At 45.1% G+C, this 18594-nt stretch overlaps 1 protein-coding gene and 1 long non-coding RNA gene across 2 annotated transcripts; both read right to left on the bottom strand.

Moving 5' to 3' along the window:
* Positions 1-4019: 4019 nt before the first annotated feature.
* On the bottom strand, positions 4020-6184 carry LOC144118474 (uncharacterized). Its single transcript, XR_013312031.1, has 3 exons — positions 6123-6184; positions 5034-5090; positions 4020-4077 (listed from the first exon to the last, which is right to left on the bottom strand). It is a non-coding gene; the product is annotated as an uncharacterized LOC144118474 (long non-coding RNA).
* Positions 6185-6845: 661 nt separating this feature from the next.
* Positions 6846-14497, bottom strand: LOC144119623 (uncharacterized). The gene is made up of 11 exons (XM_077652196.1): positions 14328-14497; positions 13377-13434; positions 12793-12929; positions 12216-12328; positions 11819-11979; positions 11025-11123; positions 10265-10379; positions 9603-9675; positions 8353-8398; positions 7518-7537; positions 6846-6930 (listed from the first exon to the last, which is right to left on the bottom strand). The coding sequence occupies exons 1-11, from the start codon at positions 14495-14497 to the stop codon at positions 6846-6848; spliced, it is 1077 nt and encodes a 358-aa protein (XP_077508322.1).
* Between the last annotated feature and the right edge of the window lie 4097 nt (positions 14498-18594).

Genomic DNA, 18594 nt, shown 5'->3' with positions numbered 1-18594 from the left:
AGTTCCTGACAACCTTTCGGAAGCTTCTTACAGCGCTGCTGTTTATGCAAAGGCTCGCGGGCATTGTGTATGTCGTCGTCGTCTTCATTAGCAGTAACCTGAGACAAGCATTTCTAGCTTCCTTGGTTGTCGCTATGTGGCGCATGGTTTTGAACATACAAGAATGGCGCGTTGACGTCATCCTTGACGTAAGAAAGAAAAGAATGACTGAGTGGCTGCAGAACAGCGTGATAGGTCGATAGGCTTCAGCGGGATTGGCTGGACTCTGTCGCCAATTCCTGGTAATGAGCAGTAGTAGTCAAAAAGCATGTGTTTAATCAAGTGTGACCGGGTAGAAGAGGGCAGGAGGCGGGGCAGGGACCCCGCACGTGCTGCAACTTTCTGTGCGTAAGCCCTATCGCATGCCAGCTAGCGCTGATTTTCTGCATTACAAGTTCTCTAATCATCATTCAATCTATATTTTCTATTTCTTTAAACAAACTGGATATAGCGTGTTAAACGCAGGTGAAAACATTTTTCGTTTTATGCTTGCTTTAGCTATATATGTTAAAGAACTTCCTTCGCTTTTTTTTTTTTTTACGGCAGGTTGAAGAAGAAAGAACGGTGGACAGACCGAGTGATTGTCATCCGCTAGACGTTCCACAACTTAGATTGCTCCATCGCAGGACGTCTGCATATTTCTATCTTAAAAAGACGCAAAGAGAGCACGACACAATTAACGCTTATCAGACTCCAGTGGACCAAGCTCAGAACCACAATGCATGCCTACTAGAGATAAACAAAGCTATTCTTGTGTCTTGGAGAAGTATTTGTTTATAGGCGAAGATTCTCATAAGGCCGCGTCACTTTTTTCCGTTCGACCTCCTTTCTTCCAGCTTTCTTTTCATACCTGCATTTCGCGGTTCAGAAGTCCGCCTTATGAGCGACAGTTACAGCGTCTTTCCTCTCTGCGCAACAACCTTTATTCTCCTCTTCCTCACACCTGCGATAGTGCTAACATGCTCCTTTTTCCATCGTTGCCAGGCTAAGGTTAAAATTGAAGTTGCCGTCGCCGGCTAAAAGCGAGACTATATAGGTATAGCCCTGATATTGCTGCTGGCAATTCTTCAGCTGTAGATCACACTTAATATAAAAAGAGATATCATTTCTTGTAAATTAGCTGGCTTTGACGAATTGTAAGTGACAACCAAAAGGAAGCCTTCAAAGCGCCGCAACTAACCTGGTGGTTGCTGTGCCACAGTTTCGTCGTTTTGTCAGAGCGAATTATTCAAACATTGACGAAAAACAGGCATAGCGATTATTGTGGCATCACCTGATATTTTTACGTCATTGCCATTCGAAGTATCTCAGGGAATGAATCGCAGCGCATGGATATGGCGCGTAAATAGGTGAAGCGATTGACATAAAAAAAAACTGAATTAGTAATCAGTTTCGTAAAAAGCTACAAGTTTAAGATAAATGTTGTGAGGCATGCTCTAGGTTTAGGGAATATATTATCCTAGACCACGTAGCGGTAGTAGATCCGGGCAATGAGAAAAGAAATAGTAACTAAGTAACAGTAGGTCTGAGCGTTCTTGGCAGGACCATTCAAGGTGTGAACAGCAGCTTACCAATACCCTCCAAAGTGTACAACCAATGTAACGTGCAATTACTGTTCGTGAAGCTACAACTATAGGAGGTCACTGAAAAGGCTAGAATTAAGGCTTACTTCTGTGGGGGTGTTAATTGGGACTACTGGGCCCGTACCGCCTACTTCTATCCGTGCCTGTCGCGCTGTGCGCATTAATTAATAAAACGAAGACATCACAGCAAGATATGGAAAAAAAATGTGGTAATGTGAACAAGCAGAAACAGAGCAGCGCAGATTAGAAACAAACGCCAGTTAATGATATCCCTGTGGAAACTAAGGATATGTTCTTAATTGGGCAGGACATGTAATGCCGATAAGAGGAAACCGATGGTCGGTTACAGTGACAGAGCAGACGGCGAGAGAAGGTGAACACTGATTAGGCGCCGTTAAGATCAAGATTGCAAAGTTTGCTATGATAGGATGACCGCAGCTGACCCAAAAACAGGCAGTCCAATAGGAAAAGCCTTTGTCTTGCAATAGGCTTAACCTGGTTCCTACCGCTCTTCTTCTCGTAAGTTCAATAAAGTCATATGAAGAAAGGTTTCACAGTTCTTTTCCAGTTTTTTTTTCCTGGAGCAGCGGACATGCTCGCTTTTCCGGAAACTCATTCACCATTGAATGCAACCCATTGAGGAACCTGCATTCACTGTTTTCAAATGTCGTTTAAGCCCGGGATTGTTACTTCGTCGTGTCCGAAGCCCCTTGCTTTGCAGAAACGAAGTTCAAATCAATGAAACAAGCGAGTTTCGCTGCCTGCAGAACAAATGACCTGCTCTTTGAGCGAAGCACTAAATTTAGAATCTCCGCACACAGTTGTTCTCAGCGAAAGCGGCATGTATTCAAGTGCGGGGCAAAAGAGGCCTGCGACGGGCAATCGATGCGAATTCAACTTCAGATTAAAGTTCAAGTAATCGACTTAGGTAGTCAGAAAACAATTGTTACATATCTTTTGAAACATTAGTTCCGCACGCGAGTTCATCTGGACAACCAAAGGCTCCGCTGTTCAGCAGACAGACACTGTTAATGCTACCAAAGTGGACCGCGAACATAGCAGCCATCGTGGCCAAAAAGCGGAGGTTCTTTGGAAAGCTCGCCAATGGCCCTGTTGGAAGAAGACCGCTCTCCCCTCGGCGGCGAACCCGGGACCAATGAATAAAGTGATTTATTCCAATAGCCTGAACGTGACTCCTGTGTTTCATATCCCACAGATCGGCTCAAGCCATGATGGTCATTAGGGCCGGGAACTGGTGCTACCTGAATTACTGATGACGTTGCTTGACCTGTTCGCCCGGTGCCCACGGTGTGTATTGTCGGCGCGCGCCTTGAACTCGTCCTTGACCGAGTTAATGTCACCATGCACCGCTTCTGCACTTTCGGATGTCCCAACAAATGCTAATGTCCCGTACTTGAAACTTATAGTTGATAAAGGCAGCCTGGTAATAGGGGTACCGAACAAAGGCAAACTAGATTAATTGCATAAGTGCGTCTACATGGCTTGTGCATTGCCAGACAAGAAGAGAGGGAGGCTTGGCTCTGCCGCTCTTTATACAAAGTTCGGTAGGTGGCTTGGTGAATGGCCATGGTTGCCTGATGAATACTTGGAAATAGGCTAAGCGCAGTCGAACATGACACTTATAGTAAGCAGAAAGAAACTTTCTGCCAACCTGGGCGGCAAGGGAGATTCAGCCGGTTGAAAAGCTTTGCTGCATAAAAATTGCTGAAACCAGTTTTGAGCTTTCATCGTCGACACGGCTTTTCGAAGAACGAAGAAAGCATCATGAAAAAGTTTACCGCGAGCCTCACCACGCCAAAATGGAATTTCTGTCTAATATTCGCACTACAAGAGTGCCTTGGAGGAACGGGGCGTGGTAAACCCCTGAAGCGTCGGCAGGCCTTGTTTTTCAGAAGTTTCACTAGAACATGACAGAAAGCGTCAGCATGGGACTTATGGCAAAGTGAAAATGTCAACAGGAGAATGCGCTCTCCGTGAAGAGGAAAATGGTAGATTGTCGAAGCTATTCAGGTGTATTTGAAAAATAGAGATAAATTTGGTTCTGCATAGAACGCCGGTGCACTTTGATGCGTTCAACGGAACGCTGGTTGTGCTCAATGCAACGCGCGGTCGCCCGTGCACAGCCAAAGCTCCCGGCCGGGCAAGGTAATAATAAAACATTGATACCCGCGTTTTGTCTTATATCACCGCAGCTTTCACTATAGACAATCTGTTCAGCAGTGTTGAACCCCGCTAAGTCTATCTTGTTAAAGTTAGTTTTAGTTGTAGCATTACTTCCCGAGCTTTGTTGCCTTGTAGCTCCGTGAGAGTACTACCTCTAGCTATTTTCTTCTACCTCTTGAAGCGCAGTCGTCTTGTGCTGGAGGCGCGTACTCATTGGGGTGTTTAACGGATCGGGATGACACGATCAGTCCAGCGTTGTTTCTTCTTCAACCTGCAATCAGAAAAGAACGCCCGTGAGCGCGCAGCTGCACAGACGCGCCGGGATGTGTAATTTATGGATTCCGGGTTGTTACGCGATGTACACTCTAAACAAAAGGAGTAAAAAGGGTGTAAAATGTCCTCTAGCGCACATCCTTTTACAAAAGGGTGTGCTCTAGAGGACAGTTTACTTTCTTTTAACCCCCAAATAGGTGTATTTGTGTTTAGAGTGTAGGGTATGTAAGAGGTGTGTAATCTATGGATTCTGGGTTGTTACGCATCACTAGATTACGCACTTCTTACATCCCCTACATCACGTATTATACGCGTTTTTTTATTTCAACTGTCACTTTAAACTGGAAATTCTGCTTTACACGATTCTGGGTTGTTACGCATCTCTAGACTACGCATCTCTTACATCCCCTACATCACGTATTATACGCGTTTTTTTATTTCAACTGTCACTTTAAACTGGAAATTCTGCTTTACACGATTCTGGGTTGTTACGCATCTCTAGACTACGCATCTCTTACATCCCCTACATCACGTATTATACGCGTTTTTTTATTTCAACTGTCACTTTAAAATGAAAATTCTGCTTTACACGCAACCATGCACGCCCCTATGTACCGACTGAAAAGGGCATTTCATGCGAATAAAAAAAAATATTGGGGAGGGGGCAGGGAAAGTTCAAGTGATTGCTCTTTCATTACGAGCGTGATGAGCTAATTTTTTTAAAGGTCACTCAGTGCCTATGGAGCGGGCTACTTGTGGTCTCTCCATCAAGGAGGCGAGTGAGGACAATAATAGTGTAAGTCGCGTTCCTATATATTACCAAAAATCTTTGCGCGTAATGAGTGGTGGAGCTATGCAAAATCTTTGCTTCGTTATTGAGTTGTGCACTCTTCGCACTTCGGGCAGGACTTCCGGCAGCGAAGAAAAAAAAAAACATCAAGCATAGACGCCTACCCAATGCTCCGGCCCTTGAATGTGCAGATTTTGCTGAGCGTTTTCTCCAATGTCCTCCTGCGAGATTAAAAAGAAACATGTATTTTCTTCCCAGAACCCTTCCCTTCAAAGACACTTCGTGCTTTAGCTATCATTTAGCATGGCTTACTGAACAGAACATTTCCAAACACTCAAGACCTCTGATTATTCGTGAGCTAACTTCTATTTATCAGAGTAAGATATTTAATAGATGAGAGCAAAAGCTTTCCATACTACCAGTTAGGTGCAGACAGGCCATACTCTGTTTCAAAATATGTGGGTACAGAAGTTGGCGCTAAAGCTGTCGCCTTTCGATTAGGAGCCCAAATACCCAAGAAGCGACTGGTGATTGGCTTATGACAGTCTCTTTCGGATACGGCTAAAAAAGAGCAAGTCAGTCATGTGCCGTTCGAACTCGCGCGCAGCTCGAGATATCGGCTGCTGATTGGCTGGCCCCAGAAAACAGGTTAGCTGGTTTTTGCGAGCCGAGATAGGTGACACCTCGTAGCGGAAGGGTGCCTGCGTCGAAATGCGACCGCCGCGGCCGCTACCGAACGCGAATGCAATCGTGCTCAGCTGTCAAACGTTTCAGTCACTGTGATTTCTGGACATGTCATCCAGACTCACTTTAAGCTTCCGCTGTAGTTGCAACGAAGTGAAAAGCCGAACGTGATTAGGGTCAGAAAAAGTTTCTGAATGTTAAAAAGGCTCGAAAAAAAAGTTGCAAAGTTCTCGACCTACCCTAAGTAGAAGCGATAGCGGTGCAGGCCTCCATGAGCCGAAATTGCGCCTACTCCAATTCCCAATGCTGGTTAACACGACCTTTGGCGTCGCAACCTCGAAAGCGCCCATGCCCCAACGTACATATCCCTTTCGGCTAACGTTCACGGAGATAATAACGTGACGTTTGGTAAACTAGTGAGCTGTTGGCTTCGGCACACGGCACGCAGATATTTGGCCCAGAGGAAGCTTTCTGTGGAGAGACCATTTAAAAACTTGGCGTGCGGTACTGTTCAAAGCACCTGCCTTTATGAGTGAGTCACTTACCGTGTCGAAAGAGTTAGTACGCACCTGTGTGCCTTGATCTTTCCGTTCAAGTCCAGGAGGAATCCGAGTGCGGACGCACCGAGCCATATGCCCAGGTAGCCGCCAGCATACGCGAGCAACTCGATCCTCTGCGAAGTGCGTACACGAAGTGTCATTTAAGTACCTCAGGTTTGAAGGCCCTTTTCTTTATTCCGAATTAAGTTACTCCGCTTTATGGGCAAAAAACTTTCACGAGCTATCAATGCGATTCCTGCGGCACAGTATGCGCTAGCACGTGGCTCATCGTGTACACATGTTCTCCAGGTGCCGTGCATCCTTCGTGGAATCCAGGTATCTGGCAGGGGGGGGGGGGGGGGTGGTACCTGCTCCCCTCTCCATTTATGCCCTCTCCACACTCCCCCTTTTAAGTTACAAAAAATAAATATTTATTCTAGTTAAGAGCAGCCATGAAAAATTTTTAGTGGCGCACTTCGTTATACTATGAGAGAGTAATTTAAGCCAGCTAATTAAAACACAACACTTTTTTTCACAAGTCTAAGGCGAGAAATAGAAAACAAACACAGGAACAAAATGAATCACAAAACCAACGAAACAAAAGAGCAACAGATCAAGAAGAAAAGAAGCGAAATGGAAACGCAAAGACTGAGACTGCCTATTGCTTCTCTGCTTTTTGAGTTACGTTTTTATCGCGGCCCTGTAGAGCTAATTGACCTCAGCTCTGTGTAGTTATGATCATAGAGTAAGCCTTTACTCAACTGTTAGCGTCGGCTGGTAGAGCACCAGCTCCTCGATGTCCGACCTGTAGCGCAGCTTCAGCGTGAACAACTTTCCTCTGCACCCAAAGTCAAGATGAGCGAGCAGCCATAGCAATCAATAAAGAGAGCACACACAGGAAATGAATTCATCACCAACTTTCTTAACCTACCAAAAGTGTTCGATCTGAGAATTAGCAGTCGTAATTTTCGTCGGCGGCAAAGTGAAATGCACCTCAGCAGACCTCTGTGTCAGCAATTGTCTTCTATATGTTCATGCTCAGTATTTTCACATACGCGCGTACAGCTCCATAAACGTGCGTTTATCAGGTCGCTTTTCCGCCAGAGAGACCTGGCGAGAACAGAAATACGCCAGCCTGCATACCTCCAGGAACGCGTAAGATCACTTCTGTAATGTTTGCTGCCGTACGTCCTTTCCTGGGGAAATTTCAAATGCGACATCAATTAACTATCGTTTGCTAATGCAGACCACTACACTGCTACCGCGTATCTTTTACAATCAAGCGGTTGTAAAAGCGCTTGTGTATCGTTTACAACCATGCCATGAACTAGTTTTAATGAGACAATAAATGCGTGTAGGAAAAACTCCATCCATGATATTACATCCACTTTCACGCGTTACCAAGGCGAACGCAAAGTGACGCACCTTGTAGGTTGCGCAGGGCCCTGTAAATAGACAGATGTGCGATTAATATGGGAAGCGAAGTTACGTTGCTAAATATCGGCCACATAAGAGACTGAATCATATCATGCATGGTGGTCTACTATCTATCAGCGTTGGGTTTTAAAATACAGGCGGATAATCGACCATTTAAAACAAATCAAATCAGGTCACATAAGCGACCATTACGTATAATGACAAATTGACAATAAGTGTATACCTACGGCTATACGATGAACGAGGACTCCTCGAACACATTGTAATTTTTGACAAACAGGCTGTACAGCGACTAAAACATGTAAGTTCAGATTAATAATGACACCACTTGAGCACCCTTCTGTATTCTGTTTCACGACGTGTTAACGAGAAAGTTTTTCCAGCCAATCAGGAAGCAGATCGTGCTTACGCAGTGCAACACTGCGCGGTGTTTCGTTTCAAGACGGAGCGTCGACAGGAAGGAAAATCAATCAGCTGGTCCAACGCGACCTGTTAAGAGCATTGTATTTGATTAAATTAGTGAGCACTAAAAATTATGAACAGCAAGGGGGTGCCTCCATGGGCATATTTTTTCTTTCGCAGTCCTGGCCGCATGAGTAGTTTAGCAGTTTGCACTCCAGTGCATGCCCACAAAATTGTGAGATCTAACATGAAATCACGCGTCTATACTGCGAGATGGTGGTGTCATTATTGTTGATGCCCCCGACTTTACGTATTTTCTTCGTATTGTAAGCATCCGGATTGTTCTAGCATTGAAACACCTTTACGTGATCTTTCTCTGTTGCTAAATGCCTGGTGCATAAGAGTGTAAAGGAATACAAACCTGTTCATCGGAAATTGCGGATATACGGACGTCGTAATGAATCTGCCTGGAAAGATGAAATAAGCCGATTAGTATAAACATGGGATTATTATCTGAGTAGAAAATGAATTTTAGTTCAGTTCAGTTAAGTTTTATTACAGCCACGTACAATGGCCGAGGAGGCGGAAAAGAGGCTGCGAACGCGTCTTGACTATGCTCCTATCTAATAGTAAATAGGTATACAGTAAAAAATGGCTTAATGGTAATTTATCCGAAAAATACAACAGAAAATTTTTTGTCGCCACAGCAGAATTTTATAATATTTCTGATCATGCGTTTATAGTAAGAAGAGAAGTTTCTGTAAAAACAACAGCATTTTCTTTTGTATTGCGTCGTTCTTTGTAGTAGCAACACAAGTGCAGAAAAATACTACAATACTACGGAAAAATTTGTTGTTACGACAAAACATTTCGTCAATTTGTGGAAAAAACTGTCTTTTTCTTTTTTCGAGCGACATTTCAACCAAGCTGCCGCGTACCCGTGCTGCCCTGCAATGTAAGCTTTCTAAACTCGATTATAATTGTGACGTAATAACGCATCTCATTATTCAGCCGGTCAATTAGTACACTGAACTGAAAAGTAACCACGATGGTGAACTCGCTATCTTTGGCAAGACGATTCTGGAATACAGAATTACACGGCTGTTTTTAGCAAGGTCGATAATGCCTCAAAAATTACCTAAATCAAGCGAATGTAATTCTTACCTTCAATCTTTGCTCATCATATTTACGAAAATTATCCTGGGCAAAGTATTTCAGTCAAGGTATTTCAATTAAACGCCTTTTAACGTCCACCACTCCTCAGCCATACAAATGCAAACAAAAGCTATACCCAGCTCTTCTCAGTCGGAACTCAAGGCCAGGGCAAGCGCCTGTGCAATGCACTCTATATTAGCTAGGCCGGCCGAAACGGCTAGCACCTGACGGAATGAAGGCGAATTGATAAGGATGCAACTCTAAGCGGGAACGCTGTTCAGTTTTCAGAATCTTCGCCTCGGACTAGGACGAATCTTTAATGAACTGCGAAGATCCTGAAACAGCTATGCAGCTTTCCCTCGTAGCCATATGTCTTCATTCGGACTGATGCGTATAAGCAAGTATTCCTTTAATTTTTAATCCCTTGAGTTAACACTCTTTGTGCTACTCTGATTCGCGCAACGTCGTTACAAAATAAAGCACTTGCGCCTGCAGAGAACAGATAAATGCACTCACTCGCACGGCAGTCCGCAAATACGTTTGCACTTGTCGTATGTTCCATTGGCGGCCAATTCTGCCTGGCAGCTTTCTGCAAAGCAGTCAGAATAAAGATGGTAACCTTCGTACAATAGACGGAAACTGCTTCACCCACAGATTGCTCAAGCTTATATTTTCACTAAATGGAGCTTTTGGGCAAGTTGGTTATTTTCTTGGGACATAACTGCAGTGTGAAAACCACAAACAGATAAGGAACAGTTATACTTTCACGAAAGGAATATTAGTAGATTGCTGTAAGAGCACGACTACAAGTATACATTAGGAGTTGGACGCATTGCCTCTATAATTTCTGCTAATCCTGCTATAAAAACACTACTATCAGCTGAGATGGACGGCTCTATAAAAACGGGTTGCATGATGGACAATCACGATTGAGTAGAGAGGCTTTTGAAAGATAAGAACGTATCTGCTGTTCCCTGCATATGGTTAATGGATTTTTTCCTTTTCTTTTCTTTTTCTCGATGTTTATGCCTCAACGCGGTGATGTTTTCACACCGTTCCGGTTAGGGTTTCGAGGATGGTTGCTAATGCGCCCTCACCAAATAAATAAACCGCTAAGTGTCACATGCCATTGTTATTGGAATGGCAGTACGCACGGTTATAAGGAAAGAGAAGCTCACCCGTAACGGCGAAGTCACACGTGGGTGCCGGGTAGCTGGCCGTGAACTCGTGCGTCAGCTGCACGCAGCCGCAGTGCAACACCTCCAGCTCCATGGCGCACTTCTGCATGCAAAGCTGGCAACACCGCCAGGGTGCGCAAGCTGGGATTGCTTTTCGAATTTCAGAGTTCTCGATCGCGGGCGATCTGGTCATTATCACAGCAGATTTATTGCTAATCGCGGGACTATCATGAGCTATTGCATGCCATAGAAACTGTGTCAGTGCATCATCTAGTACTACAAGCTAGGCGTGAACTTCGATAACAGTGGCAAAATGAAGGAGTACATTGATACATTTATTAACGCTGAAATATCTCGCAGTGATACACTATACAGAGTTTCCATGCGTGCTATGCACCTCAAATTTTTCTATCTCCGTTACCTTGAATGATAAAAAGGACACGGTAAAATCTCCTTGTATATGTAGACGAATAGAATTAATTTTATGGAGACACAGACAAAAACTCCCGATGAATATGTTTACTCTTAAGCTAGCAGACGACGTCCATCCATCTACCAAGGGCAAAAACTTTAAAGAAAAGATTCACTACACCCTGTGGCTGATGGACAACGCTATGAGCCTAAGCCTGCCCAGGTGTCTGGATGAAAACAGTTTCCACGGCCTTCTATAGCCTACTGACAGCCCCATTTTATGCCACATGGCAAGTCTCCGAAATAAAAAAAAATAAAAAACTAAACTTGGCCAGTTTAAGATGCTTACGTCGTAGTTCAGGATGCCCTTGAACTCCGGAAAAGGACCCAGCTCCTTGTAGTCGGTGCACTTGCTTTTGTAAGGCGCCGGAAGCCTGAAAGTGCGAAGCTGCGTGCCGCGTAAAACGTGCGGCACGCGTTGAAGCATTTCTCAGATTGATTAGTCAAAGAAAAGCAAAATTATAGACGCAATAAAAGATCGTTTTATCTTAAGGCTTCACGAGACGAAACGACATCATATCCACGAGTTTTTCGTTTCCGCGACTCATTACCCTGATGTCAAACACAGAGGCTATTTATTTTCACGCATAAATGCGCTAAATGTATACACCATGTCGTTTTGGAGTTTGCCGCAATGCCTACTTCCGAAAAAACTTCATTAAATTCCTTTCCTCTCATTAAAATTATAGAGTAAGCAGTCTGTTATCCATTGTATGTTTGCTTCGAGCAAACACTTGTGTGTGGAAGGTCTCATAAGAGGTTGTGTTTTGACCGACCGACCAATTTACCGACCGATAGATTGATTGATTGGTGCAATCATTCATCGACTGATCGATCGGTCCATTCATTCATCTGTAGACTCCAAAGCAACGCCGTAAGGTAAGAACCATGGCATAGTAGACGGACTCGAGTTTTCGGAGTGATATCGACCAACCTGGGGCCTTGGCCCGCTCCAAAGTCTGAGTATAATGCGAGTACTGGCGAATTGCCCCGCAGCTGGAGATGATGCGCCAGCCGTGCCCGGGAGCCAACCTCCGCCGTGGCTGTGGCCGGGTCCTTGTGCTTTTGAAGAATGCTTCTCACCTGCTTGACGCTGACATGCATGATTTTCCCCGGGAGCAGCTGCACTGCAGATAGCTGGTCGGGCGGACTGAGTCCGGTCTGGTGCACGAACAGCGGGTACACCCGTTGCGGCAGGAGCATCATCGTGTCCCGCTTGGAAAACCCGTAGCTCAGTTCCAGCTCTGAGGAGGTGCATTAAACCACGCAAGTTATCCCTTTACGACTTTACAAGGAATAATATATGTGTCTGCAAAAGTAGCAAATGAAGGTGCCCCGAGCATAGTGCTGCGTTGTCTCTCACGAAGAGTTTAACTAAACATTAACAACTCACCCCCCCCCCCCCCCCCTTCCCGTGGAAAACATGAAAACTCCCCTCTTCGAGGAAAATTACCAGCGGTGGTGGAATACGTGCACTCACCCCACTCCCACTGCTTGGGGCAGCCCTCGAACGGGTGTTCCTCTTGGGGAATCGCGTTAATGTCCAGCGTGAAGCACTGCTGTGATGGGCGCCTGTAGTAGGTGTTCTGGATTCTGCAGTGTTGATCAAAGTTCCCAAAGGGACCGTGACGAACAAAGAGATGTGAATTGGTTTTGCCATCTATATATTGATAAGCTAGCCAAAAGTGGAAGAAAATAAGAATGTTAAATAGAATTTTTATTGAAAGTTATTCAGGAATGACCTATAATTGAGGCGTGAGGCTCTAGCATCATTCGTAACACCGAGTTGTCTACAGTGTTGAAATAAACCATTGACACACACTGATCCTTTCATGGAACGAGCTGTTTTAATATATATCAACTTTAACAAGTTGAAAATAAAATATCCCTATTACACATTAGTACTAATAGCGTATGAAAGATTCAGGATTCGCATTTTGCGGGCATCGTTTGCCAACTAATGTGAAACAAGAAAAGATAAAATTGTTTTCTAGGAACTGTTCTCGTTTTACAGTATGGATAGATTGTACAAAACAAAGAGCAATGCATAGTCGCACCTGTCAGAGCAGTTGAAAGCAGGACATGGTGCCTTGCCAGCCGTCATGATGCAGGTGAATAGTTCCTGGGCCGTAAACATCGTTGCATTCCGCAGTGCTGGAATCGCCTGGACTATGTACAGTCCAGGAGCATATACCTGTAAAGAGTTTAGGCACGCAAACACATGTGCCCAAAAAGCACTGCAAGTAAGCTTGAATATATAACGCATTTTATTCCGTGAGCACGAAACGACGCATGCATTGTTTTGATCACCGGTAATGACTGTTTAGAGCAGAAATGCGCACTGACAAAATGACTTGATGACGGAAGTATTTCGTATAAGTCAACGATTAGCATTACAAGATCGGTTTGGTTCAGCAATAAAACGCCACACTATTGTAACAGTGTGTTTCCTGCACGTTGGGAAATAATCACAACAAGCGCTTGACCATAGCACTAGAAAGAAAACTTTGATGTCGCGTTCTTATTGCTATATGTACGAAATACTGTACACACTACTGTTGTTCATTAGTAAGGAAAAAACTCATTTATCTCGTAACATAAATTAATTCTTTTCGTCCAGGGTGTCAGTCATCTGCCTTACCATGTCATGCTTACTACACTTGTTAGGCCTGTACTTGCACAGTTTATCGATGCTTAACCTGCGGAAAAAACAGAAGAAAAAGACAGTAGCCCACTTAAAGTTCTTCCCTCAGTAAAAATGCGCACAGGAATAAAGCGCTCTTAATCACTACATGAATCTATACGGTTAGAAATTTAGGGCAGTTCTCATTAACATAAATCCGCATACTTGTTCTGTTAACTCCAAATCACAAGGCAGCATGTGAAGTCTTTCTCGAGCGCTAACTTTGTACGGAAGAGGCTCGCGGTGGCCATGTGCATTTGCTCCTCGCCAAATGCCTTATGAAGATATGCGACACCTCCTGACAAAAAAAAAAAACGCATAATACATGGTCTCCGCCCTTATAAAAATGCTCTATATACAGTCTGTAGACATCATATCAACTCTATTGCCTTTCTATAGATATTTATTTTTCTCTATTCATAGTCTATTGAGCGTATGTAGACAAAAGTCTACTGAAAGTGTATGGCCATAAATCTATAGATCGTCTATAGATTGTCTATGGGATTTGTATTGCCTATAGACTATTCTTTAGGATTTGTCTATAGACAGTCTATGGACCTTATAGACAGAAGTCGATGGACAGCCTATAGACTGTCTAAAGGAATTTTTGTAAGGGCGGTTATATCCAATCTCATTATGCTGTTACTGTCGCTACGTTGTCTCCACCGAGGTGGATCGCAACTGCATATAGATGGCACATTCTAACTAGTAACTCTTTTCGCTACCCAGACCATCGACCTGCACAACATTCATTGGCCTGGAGTGGCGTCAGTGACCAACCTCTGTTAACCCGCGATCCTCGAAAACATCGGAAAAGGTCTTACACGCAGCTGTTGCTGCAAAATGCTAAGCTGAGATAATGGCATAGTTTTCCGCAATGGTTCTATACGTACGCGGAACTACACTCACCAGCCATCGACGCACACCGTGACTGCAGGAAAGACGATGTAATTGTTGCGCTGACGCTCGTTCATGGTGACGCTGAAGTTGTACTCCAGGTAAACGCCGAGCACGCTGTAGAACTGGTAGAGAAAGCACATCAAGCACACGGAGCCGATAGACACGTGGAACCAGTTCATATCGGCAGGTGAATGGCAGAGCGTATCAGAGGTTCTCCTTTGCAAGTACAGAGAGGCCTCGCCTTAGAGCCAATTCCTCACGTTTATCGACGAGAACTGGAACGATCAAGAAATTTTCGATGCCGATTTTGAGAAATCAATCGAGAGAGCGCTCTGGCAACTCATTTGCATGTCCGCTTCGTTGTTCCTCTTTCAACTTGATGGAAAAAGGTTTCCTGCAGCAGCTACACAACCTTTTTAAAGACGACGAAGTCATGAACTCAGAAGCCTTGCTTAATTGTTTCAGGGCACGGAGTCGCAACATGAGGACTACAGCATGGCTTTAACTCGATGTGGTTTAAAGGGCATCGAAAGAGCATCACCGTCATTACTACATACTTGGGCACGTTTGAGCATATGCAAATCGAAGCGCATAAGTAATGAGAACAAGTTGTCTACCGACTGCCTAAAGTAATGATTTAACTGTGTTCGAAGAGTCCTTTCAACATAAGTGGCTTTCGATTCGGCGTTTAAACGATGACTGCGCAAAGTACCTTGGAATGAAAGAAATGCACGTAACAAAAGATCAATGCTTGCCAAGACGTCCTGGCCAAGTGCAGCCAGCAACTGCTCTAAGTGCATGCCGCCTAGGCGAGAAGCGGGGGACCGTTCATAAGGTGACAATAAATAAAGACAGTCATAATTTTACTCGACCCCTTCACTTTAATTTGGTGTTGGATTCAGATAAGCCAACATTGAAAAAACGAAATAACTGTATATTCTTCTCTGCATCCCCTGAGTACAGCAGGCTGCAAAAATGAAAAAAAAAATGAAGTGAATAAAACTGCGGTCAAATATGTTTTGGGCAAACAAAAATTATGGCGAGAGAGGAAACAAACCCATAGCTGTGCTGTGGGGACACGCTCAGCACAAGTAACTTTTAATTGAAAAATATTGCCGACGATTACGTTACTTCATAATGCGAAATTTGAGCGCAGTTCATCAGCTGTTTCAGCTTTTCGAAAGATTGAGGCAAAGAATTCGAGCAAATATGTATGTACATTTACAGACAACTTGATATTATTCACACATATTCCTTATTCAAGAAACACTCCACTAACAGTTCTTGATTGTCATGAAGGAAGCTTTATGGTCGGAGAAATAGGTGGATATTTGCTCGACTTGCAGCGCCAATGCCTGGTTCTCAAAGACGAGGTTTAAGCAAGTAATTCGCGAGGTTGTCAAAGCTGTGGGAGGCATTACGAGCGAGAGGAACTGGATGTTCTCCCGCATAAATAGTAAGAAATTCCTGTTTGTCTTTATATGTACATTAAAGTCCCCCACTACTAACATTGGTGTGCATAGATGGACGGTTAGTGCGAGTCGCAGGAAGTGCACGACGTCTTTGGTGAGCGCGGTAGGGGCGAAGTAGACAGCCACTACCAGCAAGCCGCTGGCCAACTTTGCGGCGCACAGTTCACCAACTTATCTGACGTGCCAAACATTTCGATCGGTATTGCAGAGGCCCGTACGCAAGTAGATCGCCCCTCCCGTCGCTCTGCGAGCGCCACCTGCAGCAGCACTGGTAATCTATGATTTCGAGAGGCTCTTCGGGATCCATCCAGGTTTCCGCAAGGCAAAGTACCGAGGCATGCCGCAGAATGTGATCGTGATGTACGCGGTGGCGAACGGCGGCAGCTATGCGTTTCGGCTCGGGCGTGCGGAAGAATTGGCGTCAGGAGCGCGCGCAACAGCGCTGCCCCGGCTGCGGAGCTGGTTACGAGGGACAAAGGCGACGCCGTGAAACGCAGGAACGGGCGCTAAAGGGCTGCGCTCTGAAACAATTTTAATTAGAAGAAACGCTTTCGTGTGATTTCTAAAGCTAAAGCTTTACTGGCCTAGTCAAGCTAAAATCATCGGCACCGCAATTTTCGCTTCACGTGACACGTGGCACCCACGTGACATACCACACCACTCGTTGTCACGTGTCACGTGGCAGCCACGTGACATACCACTCCACTCGTTGCCCAGCCGGGAGCTTCGGCTCTGGACGACCGGGCGTTGCATCGAACACAATCGGCGTTCCGCTGAACACATCAAAGGGCACCGGCGTTCGATGCTGAACCCTCGAGACCGGCCGTGGCACAACCAACTTTTATGCCGTGCGCATGCGATGCCGTCAGGCGCTTTCCCGCTCCACTCGGTCAAGGTGTGTGTGACGTCACGGAGGAAGTAAGCAGCGCACCTGGAGGCCTTTCCTCCACTTCGCAACGCGGTGACGGAGGGAATATCTGCCGGACCTCTCCACGGCGGGCGTTGTAACACAATCGGCGTTCCATTGAACGCATCAAAGTGCACCGGCGTTCTGTGTAGAACCCACTTTCATGCGCTGCGCATGCGATGACGTGTCTGTACGACTAATCAATATGGAATAAAAAAATAAACGGTGCTAAAGAATTCAAAACATGTGTCTGTCTCTATCAGCCTAACCTGCCTTAATCCACAGCACAATCAAGAATAACAAAACCTTTAGCTTACGTAACCACGCTTAGCTGAGCTAAACTGCAACCATTTTCTTCTTCTTTATTTAGTGAAGAACCCAGTCGGCTGATATACCCAGCATTGGGTATACAAGATGAATATATATTCCACAGTACAGATTGTACAGTACAGATTACAGTACAGTACAGTACAGATTAAAAAGCAGTAAACTGATGTCCTTAATCAAGCTCGTTTAGTTAGCTCTTTTTGCCACCAGGAGGACATCTGGTATCCTAAAGCTTCGAGATCAGTGTATCGTTAGTTGTGTCGGCAGAGTGACAGTCGGGGCCGGTTCCGCACAAGAACGCCGACGTGCCGTTTATTCGTGCTCGTTTTATACCAGCAAGGAGAAAGGGCGCACAGGTTAGGAGCACGCGCGCCCCAGACACACAACGCGAGAGCAAGCGTCGCACTCGGCTTGCATAGAACGCCGGGCCGAGTCGCACTCGGCTTGCACAGAACGCCGAGCCGCGTCGCACTCGGCTTACAAATCAGTGCCCTTGAAAGCTGAAAAGTGTTACTATCGTATCATATTCATATCATATGTACTCTTTCTTTTTTATTTTTTATGCTTTAGCTGTTATGTTACTATCCTGAACCAGCCGTGTTATTTATTTTCTTTTCCTTTTCTTGCGCCAGGTTGACTATAGTTTGCAGCCGTTTCGGCAGACTCAAAAAGCATTATTGCAAATGTTGAATACTGCAACCCCCCCTCCCACAGTCTCAATCCTCCCGTCTGAGTGCTTACGCCGTTTCTAGGACTCATATCATGAAACATGACATTTCGCGGTTCTCTATTTTTGTTCAGGCTGCTTGCAGAGTCGTAAGAAGTCTATATATTCCAGTTGTCGTAGCCAAGACCATTGTTAGGTTCATAGAATGATGTCTCTTCAAGCACTCCCCCCCCCTCCCCCCCCCCCCCGTCCGTAACGCTCCGTCGAAAAAATATCAGGCTCTAACAGCGTAAGCCACTTATTTCGTCGCTAGTGCATACGAATGACTTTCTTATTTTATACCCACGCACTTAGAGCAAATAAAATATTTAGAAAAGGGGTTTAAAGTGAGTTACCCACACCCCTAATAGAGAAATTTTCAATGAAAAAATAACATTGGCTCCGATTATTTTCTGCTAACAAAGTTCAGAGAATTGCATCGTGAAAATAAATGTGGCCCCAAACACCCGCCGTGGTGGCTCAGTGGTTAGGGCGCTCGACTACTGATCCGGAGTTCCCGGGTTCGAACCCGACTCCGGCGGCCGCGATTCGATGGAGGCGAAACGCAAAGACGCCCGTGTGCTGTGCGATGTCAGTGCACGTTAAAGATCCCCAGGCGGTCGAAATTATTCCGGAGCCGTCCACTACGGCACCTCTTTCTTCCTTTCTCCTTTCACCCCCTCCTTTATCCCTTACCTTACGGCGTGGTTCAGGTGTCCAACGATATATGAGGCAGATACTGCGCCATTTCCTTTCCCCCAAAACCCATTATCCCGCCGTAAGCTCCAAGCGTAGCCCATAATTCCGCTTCTAGAAATGTTGTTACTTGGTGGTGACGACGAGCTCTCCACCAGGATGATAATG

Source organism: Amblyomma americanum, chromosome 2 (genome assembly GCF_052857255.1).
Source record: "Amblyomma americanum isolate KBUSLIRL-KWMA chromosome 2, ASM5285725v1, whole genome shotgun sequence".
NCBI classification, from domain to species: Eukaryota; Metazoa; Arthropoda; class Arachnida; order Ixodida; family Ixodidae; genus Amblyomma; species Amblyomma americanum.
This window is presented reverse-complemented; position numbering and strand designations above follow the sequence as displayed.